Genomic DNA, 12095 nt, shown 5'->3' with positions numbered 1-12095 from the left:
ATCAACTGAGATAATACACGTAAAGTGGTTAGCACCGTGGCTGAGCCAGGATTGGAACGTGGGTGAGCCTGACTTCGAAGCCTGTGTGCCTAACCACTGTATACCACTGTTTCCCAATTCACTAGGAACACAGAGAAAGGAGGCAGCTAAGGTTGCATGGGAAGGGCCACAGGGCAAGTGGGAGAGGCTCCGAGAAAGCTAGGGAGTTCCTTGGGGGTGAGCGGAAACAGTGTGGCCTTGGCATTCCAGGCACAGGGAACAGCATTGTGGATGTGGGAGCAACATGAGCCTGGAGCTCTGGGGAGTGGCTGGATTTTAGGCTGGGCAGCTGGGTGGGAGTTGATCACAGAGGGCCTCATGGACCAGCCTTAGGATCCTGGATTTTTATTCAGAGTGGGCAGCGAGAAGACACCCGGCATTTTCAATGAGGAAGTGAATGATCACATTGGCATTTTAGAAAGATCCTGCTGCTGAGGCCGGGTGTGGTGCATGTACCTATAGTCCTAGCTTCTCTGGAGGCTGAGGCAGGAGGATCTCTTGAGCCCAGGAATTCAAGGCTGCAGTGAGCTAGGATAGCACTACTACTCCAGCCTGGTCAACAGAGCGAGAGACCCTGTCTGAAAAAAATTTAAAAAACAAATCCCACTGGTGAGGCAACAAGACTGGTGGCAGGGAAACCAGTTGGAAGAATGTTTCTGTGGTCCAAGCAGCGAGAGATCACAGTGGACTAGTGCAGCAGTGGGGGTAAGGGCAGATAGAGAGAAGGGGCTAAGTTCGGGAGACGTCCTGAAGGCAGAATCAGTAGGGGTTGTGCAGTGTTAGGAAGAGAGGAGTCAGGGAGGACCCTCCTGTTCTGTCTTAGGTAACTCAGCGGAGGTTGATGCTGGTCACACAGATTCTAAAACTGCATGTATTGATCTATACATTACTCAAAAAGAATAAGTAAAAAACATCAGGAATGAAGGGAGTCATAGATTGAATTGATCCGTGAATTCCCAGGCCCCATGCTATGGCTTGATAATTCCTCAAGATCACAGTGCATAGAATTCTAAACACACTGATTGTACATGTTATTGCCTCACAGGGGTAGAACAAATGGCTCCAGAAGGCCAGTCATTCCCCAGGGGCCTTCTGGCACATCTCTAGAATATAGTCAGCAACCCCTGGTACCTTAACCTAGGGCCAGGCATCAGGGGCTTGGCCTGTGTTGCTTTATAGATGTTATGTAGGATACCATTTGGATAAACACTTAGAAAGATTTCAGAACTTAGCCCAGTCTCTTAAATTAAGTAATCATAAGACTTAGCAACCAAACAAAACAATGCTGCTTTCTTTAATTATCTACATATTGTTTATAGAAAATAGGAAATGATTTATGTTTTTAAAAAGGAAAGAAAGAAAAAAAAAACCAGCATAACATTCTGGTAGATTTTAGGTGCTTCTTCCGAGATTATCTTGAACTTTCACTGTTATTTCAACAAGGAAATCCTTTTCTATTTGCAAAAAAAAAAGTTGATTTAGTACATAAATATACAAACTCTTTTTGTTCTACCCACAATCCCAATACCCTAATGAATATCCACTTTCATTTTACCACACTACCTGTTTATTCCTGTATTTTTATAAATAATTCTGTTATATAACATAAACATAGATTGAGATCTGCTATTTCATTTAACATTATAAGCATTTTCTGTGTTGTGACACAGTTTTTGTTACCATCATTTTTAATGGCTATTTCATAATTTCTACAGGGTGTATATATGCTATCATGTTTTTAGACAGTTTCCTATCATTAGACTTTTATGTTGTTTCAAATTTTTCACTCTCATTAGTAGCCTCACATTTAGCTTTTCTTATTGTAGATTATTTCCTTGGAATTAATAGATAAAAAATATGAGTACTTTATGGCTTCCTATGTATTTTAAAAATGCTTTGGGGAAGGGTTGTGCTAATAAATTACATCATCAGCCATCTGCGTATTCCAGTTTTACTACAGCCTTGACAGCACTGAATATTATCCTTTCCAAAATGTCTGTGAATAACAGAGGGTTAAACATGGTGCCTTACTGGCCGAGCGCAGTGGCTCATACCTGTAATCCTAGCACTTTGAGAGGTTGAGGTGGGCGGATCACTTGAGGTCAGGAGTTCGAGACCAGCCTGGCCAACATGGTGAAACCCTGTCTCTACTAAAAATACAAAAATTAGCCAGTTGTGTTGGTGGGCACCTGTAGTCCCAGCTACTTGGTAGGCTGAGGCAGGAGAATCACTTGAACCCAGGAGGCGGAGGTTGCAATGAGCCGAGACGTGCCACTGCACTCCAGCCTGGGCGACAGAGTGGGCGCTCTGTCTCAGAAAAACAGAAAACAAAAAATATGATATTTTACTGTTGTGTCCATTTGTATAGGAGAAATTTTCCAGACCTAAACATAGAAAAATTTCTACTTTTTCTAAGGAACTAGTTTGGACTTATATTGATACTGGGACTCTTGGCACTCTATTGTGTTATCTTCTTTGCTTGGGTGGTTAGGAAACTCAGAACCCACTTTTAACCAATGTGAAAAATCCCCTGGCTCAATTTTTATGCTTCCCTTGTTTTCTTTCTATCTCTATTAGCATGTCTAGTCTGTTCAGTAGTGTGCCTTTGTGAACAGCTGCTTCAAATCCTGGCTCTGAAGCCATTCATATGATGAAAGTCTGAAGGGCTTGGCTACAGGTTAATACAAATCCAAGGTGATGAGGCCACTAAACCTGGATGCAGTCTTAGGCAGCACTGCTAGACAAGGTGTTTAAAGAGCACTGTTACTGACCTCATCTTGAATCACTGCCTTTTACTCAGGTCACAACAATTTGAGAGGGACATAAAGTAAAAAGCTTGGATCCTCAGTTTACAAAAGTCAGAGTTAAAGAGAGGGGATTTATTGCCTACAAAGTGGTACCCTTAAAGAATTCAGAGACTTGTTGCATCATTTTGTTCAGTATTATCACCACGAGATGGTATTTTAAAAGCCTTTTTTACTTCCAAAAGTGGTTTCATGATGCTACCACATTAGATTCTCTAAACATTCTTGTGAGGTGCATCTTTTTGTCAACCATTTTCAGATACTGAAATGCTGCCCCACCCATTCTCCACACTGGACGTGGTCAGCTCCCCAGTGTAGAGAAATGGTCAGTCTTCCTGCTACCTGTTCAAGGTTCTCAATTTCTCACTAATTTGTGCACTTCTATCGATCCCACTGATGCCATTTTAGTTGAGATCACCAACACCTAGCCCTCCAATTAGGGGAAGACTACACAACCCCTTAGTCCTCAAATGTCACAGGAGGAAATTCAGGCACAGAGAGGTTAAATAGTATGTCCAAATTCAAACAGCTAACAGGGTCATAGTCTGTATTTGTTGAGTGAGTGAGTAAATCAATCAATGAGAGTATTGATGTGGATAAAAGAGGGGTGAATAGATGAATAGAGATTCACCCCCATCCCTAGAGAAAGCACTCAAGGCTCATACCCTACCAATAAGAAATCAGCAACAGCATCTCTTCTCATGAAGGCTCACTCTCTCTGGCCATGCATGCCTGCTCAGTGCTGTGCCAGGAGGGAAGGGAGTCTTCGTTACATTCGAAAAATCCCTGGAAGTAAAAGGGTCATCAGGACAATCAGTGGTAATAATGGGTAACATTTATTAAGCACCTAACTAACTGCCAGGCACTACTGCCAGCCATTTACGTACATTCACTTTTTTAAATTTCACAATAACTCTAGAGGTTATTATCATTCCTATTTTACAAATGGGGAAACTGAGTCATGTGGATGCTAAATAACTTGCCCAAGGGCACCCAGCCTAACCAATGCCTGAACTTGCATTCAATTCAGGTAGTTGAGTTCCAGAGTTCTTGCACGTAACCCCTGCCCAGTCATGCCTCTCCACAAACATCATCTTAAACCCCAAGGAAAGGCGCCCCATGGTTGTGTTTTCACCTTGAGAGATGCTCTCTCTTCACAGATTTCTTGTGAATTGATGTGGCTGTCCTGGGCAACAGCAATTATCATCCTCTGCTCTGCAGACAGAAAAAAGATACCCCTAGGCTTTCATTCCTTCATTCAACAAATGTGGATTGAGGTCTTTGCATGTGTCAAACCCTGCATGAGGTCCTTGCTCTCATGGAGCATGTGTTCAAGTAGGAGGAGACATAAACTAAGCACCCAGAGAGTAAGGGAACAAGATAACTTCAGACAGTGCTAAGTGATAAGAAGACAAAGCAGGGCCATGTGACCCTTGTGCTACTCCACACTGGCTGGTCGAGAAGGCCTCTGGGCAGAAGGACATTGTCCAGACACCTGAACGGTTTAAGAGGAGGCAGTCTTGTGAAGAGCTGAGTGAAATTCCACTCCTGGCTGCAGTACAAAGCCCCCCTCCCCGCCACCCCACCATGTGGAGCAATGCCCATGTGTTTCAGTAATAGAGAAAACAATAAAAAGCCAGTGTGGCTGGGATCTGGTGAGTAAAGGTGAGAATTGTAAGAGAAGAAGCCCAGGTAAGCAGGATGAGTTACAGAGGCTAAGTTTGGGTTTTAGTTCCAGGTGCCATGGAAACCACTGGAGGGTTTTAAACAGGGGAGTGGCATGTTCTAGACCAACCAGAATTCTCCTTCCATTGTGAGTAGGAGGGGCTGAAGCACAGAGTGGCCAAGTGAGACCCCTTTAGTATCCAGAGCCCCACAACCATCCAAGCACTCCCCACTCTGACACCAGTAGTCTTCTCCAGGGTCCTCACAGACTCCTATTAAGTCATTGCAACCAAGGACCTATGTTTTCCTCCCTTCTGTAGATGGCTGTTTATAAAACTCAGTCACTGTGCTCCCAACTCTTCCCAATGGGTAACTGATTCTTGTGTTGACTTACAGATCATAAGGCAGCAGTTTCCTCAGTTAACCACCAGAAGACTCGGGACCCGAGGACAGTCAAAGTAAGCACCGGACGGCCATTCCACCTGCAGAGCACACATCTATGGGCCTTGAGACAGGGCAGACCTTTGGTTCTTTATCCTGAGCTCTGTCTGCAGGCCTGGCAGAAGTCTGTGCCTAGAGGGAATATGGAGGAGCTTTATGATGGCCAGGGCCCCTCTCTCAGGACTCCTGAAAGAGAGGTTGTCCAAAAGCCCAAGACGAGTTGGCTCTGCTGTTTAAGGAATCTGATTTTCTACCACCCTGTTTTTAGGCATATTTTGTAAAATAGTCTTGGGCATCTTTGAAAGGATTGCCTTGTGGCTTCTTGGATGATCACCAGGTTATCTGGACTGTTTTGCTGAGTAAACTCTGCTCTGATAGTATCCAGTAGACCAGAGAAGCAAAACTGTGCTATTCCCGGCATGGGAGATGGGGCAGAAAGGTGCAGGTGCACCATGGTCCATGAGGGCTCATGGCTTCCCACTCATCAGTTTCATCAAGCAACCAACCAACTCATGCTTTATACTTTCTGTATGTCACATATGTGGTGCTAGGTACTGGGAACACAGGAGCAAATCAGTTGCTGCCCTCATGGAGCTTACATTCAGGTGGGAAACACAGACAAAACCGAGAATCAGATTGTGACAAAGAAAGTTGTAACAGAGAGCAACAAAAGAGGAATGACCAGGGAAGGTCTTTCGGAGGAGGTTACATTGAAGAAAAGAGCAGGGGAGCGCAGAAGGCTGTGCAGACACTTGTCTGCTAGGTGTGAGTCCGTGGGAAGGGAATCTCTTCCTGTACTGCTCGGCCTTCATGAAAATCTGGATTTACAGGACGTGCCTCTAAGGATGTTTCAAAAATTGTTGGATGATAATAGGTGTTCCATGAAGAAGAGCAGCAGGCCCTTTAAGTTTGGTAAACACTACGTTTAACAGTTTCCTTTACTGCAAGACTTCTCAGAACCCTTATTATGCTAATGTACAAGGTGACTCCACTAGAGGGTGCCTTATTATGCAGCATGTCTAAGCATTTTGACCGTGTTGAGCAGGTCAGCACATAGTGACCTATAAAACACTGTAAGTTTTTAGAAAGGCAACCATATAGGACTTAAAAGACTTGTCTTGAAGGATGTGTGAGAAGCATGTCCAGTGCTCTCACCCTGGGCCAAACCCCTGTCTGTCAACAGCTCCTCTCATCCCTGGGCAGCACATTCCCATCCTCCAAGGGTGGGCTTCACTTTGGAGCCAAGGTGGGGAAAGAAAATGGCTGATCAAACTGGGAAGAACCCTTTTTTGGTAAAGTTCTGAAAATAATGAGACTAATTTTTTTGGTGTGGCTCAGAAGCTCTAGAATCAGTCTCTAAAGGGATTTCCAGAAGACTATTGAACAAAGGACCTCTTGGAATAAATTCCTAATAATTTTCCAAGATGACTATTCTGAAAAAAAAAAAGCCTCAGTTATAATTTTAAAATTTTAGTATTTGTTTAAAAGTGAGGTTTCAGCCTTGGTACGATTATAGATTACAAAAGCCAGATTCTTCCTTGTTTGCTGGTAAACACATAGTAGTCAATTCAAAATGTTGGTCAAACAGAAGAGTGGATGGATAGAAGGATATGGAATAAATGAAAATGAATTATTTTCCTCTAGCTCTTGGTCTTTGAGGAATCAGTGGCTCCAATACCTTTGTTGCTGATTTCTAAGAAGAGTAGCAATAGTAAAGACACATAGTAAAGAGAGAGCAGAGAAGTTTCCCATCCTGTATAAACAGAGAAAATTTCCTTCTGTCCACATGGGAGAGTCTGTTTTTGTTTTGTTTGTTTTTCTTTTTCTTTAACCTCGAGGTTGGCAAATTGGCAATATCTTCTTTAAAAATTCTGTATAATCAATTTTATTGTATCCTCTTCCATAAGGATACTCCAAAGTTGATCACACCTTTGACCAGTTGAAAGGCAGTAAGAAGCTCTTGTCTCCAACCTGCATCATGGCCTTATAGAGAAACTCCCTTGGCAAATTGACCATGACAGAAGAAATCTGGGGGGTGGGCCAGGTGCAGTGGCTCACACCTGTAATCCCAGCACTTTCGGAGGCCGAGGTGGGTGGATCACTTGAGGTCAGGAGTTCAAGATCAGCCTGGCCAACATGGTGAAACCCCATCTCTACAAAAAATACAAAAATTAGCCGGACGTGGTGGCATGCCCCTGTAGTCCCAGCTACTCAGGAGGCTGAGGCAGCAGAATCACCTGAACCTGAAAGGCAGAGGTTTCAGTGAGCTGAGATTGCACCACTGCACTCCAGCCAGAGTAACAGAGCAACACCTGTCTAAAGAAAAAAAAAAAAAAAAAGCACATTCTGCACATGTATCCCCCCTCTTTTTTTAGAAGAAATAAAGAAAAAAGAAATCTGGGGGTGGCTGGTGAGGAATGTGTTGTCGTGCCCTACAGAACTGAAATAGAAGAACTCAAGATCAGAGCAGTAGCTTAACTGTGGTTGTTGATTTTAGCTACATGATCTCTGAATAGTCAAGAAGTGGTCTGGTCTGAAGATATTAAATAATCTGGCTCTTAAGAAGTTATAAAGGTGAACTTTTTAAGGTTAGGGTGGTGTGTCATAACTGTCATCCCACCTGAAGCCACCGGAAGCCCCCTCCTCCCCCACCCACGGAGTGACTTCCAGGTGGAAAGGCAGTTATGACAGTTGGGAAGTAGTAGAAGACACAGAAGGCACAGAAGGCAGACTTTGCTCAGCACAAAGAAGAATTTTCTGATAACCATACTGGCAAAATGAACTGGGCTGCCTTCGGAGGGTCTGAATTCTTCATCCCAGAAGGCATTCACATAGATTCAAGATGCCCACTAAGCAGAAATATCACGGAATGGTATCAGGAGTAAAGGAGGGTTGGGGAGAGGGAAGGTTTTGACGTGCTCATCTCTTCCCTCCTCGCGAAAGCCCTTCCCATAATTCAAAATGCCTTCTCATCTGTATTATTTTGTGACTTTCATCGTATCTCCACGGGTAGAGAAAAGTAGTTAATATGTTGTGCAGTATTTCTGAAACCGAGGTCCATGGATGACCTAACATTTATATTGCCATGGGACTGTGAAAATCTACTCTAGACCTACTAAACAGGAATCTTTAAGGGTGGGGCAGGGCCCAGGAGTCTCTATTTTCATATATATATTTTTTATTCTTCTTTTATTCCTAGCCACTAGACTACCAGGGATATTTTAATATGTTTTGTAGGTGCTTTTTATTAGTTGTAAAATTTGAGACTCACTGGCTTAGTGGTTCAAAGCACTTGGGAGGTTCAAATCCTGCCTCTGCTACTTACTCACTAGGTGATCTTCGGTGTGAGGCTTAAATTCTCTGGGCCTTAGTTTCTTTATCTATAAAAATGGGGATAATAATTAATTCCAGCCTTATGGGGATTTTGTGAGATTAAATAAGATAATGTGTGTCAAGCACTCAGCACCAGAGATCTCAAACTGATGTGCTTTAGAATTACCCCTGTGGTGCTGGATTCAGTGCTGACTCCTGGGCCCCATTTCCAGATGTTCTGAATCAGTAGGTCCTGAGAGAGGGCCCAGGAATCTGTATTTTGATTAAACTTTATAAATGATTCTGATAAAAATCAAAGTTTATAAGACCACCTTGCAGTGTTTTCAGTAGGATAGCACTGTGACTTCGTAGTCAAAAAGACCTGTCTGTGTTCAAGAACCTGTTCTTCCCCTAAACAGCTATATGACCTTAAACAAATTATTTGAGCTTTCTTGGCTCCAGTTTCTCATGTGTAGAAAGACTGTAATCATTTCCATTATTGGTTATTTTACAAATTGATGCATGCAAAATCCTTTGCAAAGTGCCTGGCATATAGCTAATGCTCAATAGATTATAGCTAAAATCTAAACAAAATGCAGCCTCCAATCCCTTGTTAGTCTTAATTGAAAACATTGCTAATATTAAGCCCATTTTGAGTTAATAAAAAGTTCTGGTCTCCGTTTTACATTCAGTGTCAACTGAAGCACCGAATTTACCTTTTTAAAAATACAGTTCTTTGAGACTACCACGTTTTAATTAAGAAAAACACAGGCCGGCCGGGCGCGGTGGCTCACGCCTGTAATCCTAGCACTTTGGGAGGCTGAGGCGGGTGGATCACGAGGTCAGGAGATCGAGACCATCCTGGCTAACATGGTGAAACCCCGTCTCTACTAAAAATACAAAAAACTAGCCGGGCGTGGTGGCGGGCGCCTGTAGTCCCAGCTACTCGGAGGCTGAGGTGGGAGAATGGCGTGAACCCAGGAGGTGGAGCTTGCAGTGAGCTGAGATCGCGCCACTGCACTCCAGCCTAGGCAACACGGCGAGACTCCATCTCAAAAAAAAAAAAAAAAAAAGAAAAGAAAAAGAAAAACACAGGCCAAGGCCAGGCATGGTGGCTCACGCCTGTAATCCCAGCACTTTGGGAGGCCAAGGTGGGCAGATCACGAGGTCAGGAGTTCAAGACCAGCCTGACCAACATGGTGAAATGCCATCTCTACTAAAAATACAAAAATTAGCCAGGTGTGGTGGCACATGCCTGTAATCCCAGCTACTTGGGAGGCTGAGGCAGGAGAATCTCTTGAATTCAGGAGGCGTGGAGGTTCAGTGAGCTGAGATTGCACCACTGCACTCCAGCCTGGGTGACAAAGCAAGACTCTGTCTCAAAAAGAAAAGAAAAGAAAAGAAAAACAAAGGCCAAATGAATTTTTGTTGGAGGTACAGTTAGTAGTCACAAATGTATCCTGCTTGGGTCCCCACAGAGAAGGGACACTCAAGTGCTGGGATCCCATTTGGCTAGACATGAGAGATCAAGTACTAATGGAAAATTTTTCATCCCCTCTCTGCTTTGCAAAGTATTTGACTTAACGTTTTCTGTAGGAGGCAATTTTGGTTATTTTTACCTGCCTGATTGATGGCTGGCACTTTGTTTCAATTCTATATTTCAGAGATTTTAGCCTTACAGGAGAGTTAACTCTTCTATCCCCAGGTAGGATGGCCCCAGCTTTCCTTGGCCTTGGGCAACACCCCCTACTCAGGAAACCTCATTTAATAATAGTACATGTTGGTCTCTCTCTTTTTTTTTTTCTCTCTTTCTCTCTCCCTCCCCTTGTGGCCCAGGTACCATTACTATGGCATTGCAGTGAAAGAAAGCTCCCAATATTATGATGTGATGTATTCCAAGAAAGGAGCCGCCTGGGTGAGTGAGACAGGCAAGAAAGAAGTGAGCAAACAGACAGTGGCATATTCACCCCGGTCCAAACTCGGAACGCTGCTGCCAGAATTTCCCAATGTCAAAGATCTAAATCTGCCAGCCAGCCTGCCTGAGGAGAAGGTAACCACAACTAAAGTGATTCTTTGGGGTGGGTGGTTTCTCTCTCTCTGTCTCTCTCTCTCTCTCTACACACACACACACACACACACACACACACACACACACACACACACACGTTTATTGCAAAACAGTGAGTTTAAAAATATAAAGATAGAAATCCAGGCCAGGAGAGGTGGCTCACGTCTGTAATCTCAGCACTTAGGAGGCTGAGGCGGGTAAATCACTTGAGGTCAGGAGTTTGAGACCAGCCTGGCCAACATGGTGAACCCCTGTCTCTACTAAAAATACAAAAAATTAGCTGGGTGTGGAGGTGGGCACCTGTAATCCCAGCTGGAGGCTGAGGCAGAAGAATTGCTTGAACCTGGGAGGCGGAAGGTGCAGTAAGCCAAGATTGCACTATTGCACTCCAGCCTGGGCAACAAGAGCGAAACTCCATCTCAAAAAAAAAATAAAAATAATAAAAAGAAAAAGAAAAGAAAAGAAATCCAAATAAAGCATGGACTGTAGTTAATAACAATTTATCACCATCAGTTTATTAGTTGTGACAAATATATCCTAGCAATGCAAGATGTTAACAACAGGGGTGAGGCATATGGGAACTCCCAGTACTATCTTTACAACTTTTCTGTAAATCCAAAACAATTCTAAAATCAAATTTGCTCTGTCAATCTCTATCATGTATGCCTATCTGTCTATCTACCTATCATCTATCTTCTGTCTACCTGCATACCTGTCCTATGATCTTATGCTGTCTCATTTCATGAGGAAAGAACCGCTCCCGTCTGAATTGCTTTTCCACAGGATAAAGTTCATTTTCCCATGTGCTGCAGGGGATTTGGTGAAATCATAGTCTAACAGTAAAAGAAGATTTTATAGGTATAGTGAATCTGATAGTTTTGATCATGGAATATTTGGAGCAAGTTACTGGAAAAACAAATTTGGGGAAGTTTCCCTTGGAGTATTGCACCTTTTTTTTTTTTTTTTTTTTTTTTTGAGATGGAGTCTTGCTCTGTCACCCAGGCTGGAGTGCAGTGGTGCAATCTTGGCTCACTGCAACCTCTGCCTCCCAGGTTCAAGCAATTCTCCTGCCTCAGTCTCCCAAGTAGCTGTGATTACAGGTGCCCGCCACCACACCCAGCTAATTTTTGTATTTTTAGTAGAGATGGGGTTTCACCATGTTGGCCAGGCTGGTCTCAAACTTCTGACCTCCTGATCTGCCCGCCTCGGCCTCCCAAAGTGCTGGGATTACAGATATGAGTCACCGCCCCCAGCCGAGTATCATATCTTTAATGCACCTATTGATGCAACCCAGTGCTGCTCTAACACATTGAGCTTCTACTAAGTCTCCATGTCACACTAGGATCTGGGATGCAGTGAAGAATGAGATGAGTCCTGCTTTCAGAAAGTTTAGAGTCAATCAGGGAGACAGATGCTTCTATAAGTCAACTTAAGTTTACGTAAAATGCATGTCTATGTTCTGAAATGAAGAAAATGAACTTATATCTGTAAAGGATACATTAAATCTAAGAAATAGATAAATATTTTTTCTTAATTTGCTTTTTTGGTCAATAAACACACAAATGAACTTCCTGTACCATGGATTTAAAATTCTCAGATAATTAAAAAAACATAAAAATTAAAAAATTATTGAATAAATGAAGGGGGAGATTTTTTCTTTTACTTTTTTTTATTCTTTTTTTTTTTTTTTTTGCTAAGCACATTGCAGAGAATTTCCAAATGTCTTATGGTGACTTAGGCAGAATCACCTTCATATAACTATGCAC

At 43.0% G+C, this 12095-nt stretch overlaps 1 protein-coding gene and 1 long non-coding RNA gene across 17 annotated transcripts in view; one reads left to right on the top strand and one right to left on the bottom strand.

Annotated features, from left to right (window-relative positions):
* LOC105497686 (regulatory factor X4) overlaps positions 1 to 12095 on the top strand; it is a 178421-nt gene that overhangs the window by 94048 nt on the left and 72278 nt on the right. For 6 of the 9 annotated variants that reach the window (XM_071071193.1, XM_011768962.2, XM_011768960.2 and 3 more), the window contains 2 exons: positions 4905 to 4966; positions 10098 to 10311. In XM_071071193.1, the coding sequence (XP_070927294.1) occupies positions 4905 to 4966; positions 10098 to 10311 (276 nt within the window). Of the gene's footprint in view, positions 1 to 4904; positions 4967 to 7631; positions 7822 to 7843; positions 7959 to 10097; positions 10312 to 12095 lie in introns of those variants that run through there. The other 3 variants (XM_011768965.2, XM_011768966.3, XM_011768967.3) reach the window with 3 other exon arrangements.
* Positions 1302 to 12095, bottom strand: part of LOC105497685 (uncharacterized) — a 37426-nt gene continuing 26632 nt past the window's right edge. For 2 of the 8 annotated variants that reach the window (XR_011608889.1, XR_011608890.1), the window contains exons 2-5: positions 4903 to 5081; positions 3979 to 4058; positions 3514 to 3629; positions 1305 to 1493 (exon numbers count right to left, since the gene is read on the bottom strand). This is a non-coding gene — a long non-coding RNA (uncharacterized lncRNA). The other 6 variants (XR_011608886.1, XR_011608884.1, XR_011608888.1 and 3 more) reach the window with 6 other exon arrangements.

This window comes from Macaca nemestrina, chromosome 10, assembly GCF_043159975.1.
Source record: "Macaca nemestrina isolate mMacNem1 chromosome 10, mMacNem.hap1, whole genome shotgun sequence".
In the NCBI taxonomy this organism is placed as follows: Eukaryota; Metazoa; Chordata; class Mammalia; order Primates; family Cercopithecidae; genus Macaca; species Macaca nemestrina.
Note: the sequence above shows the minus strand (reverse complement) of the source record. Positions and strands in the feature narration are given on the sequence as shown.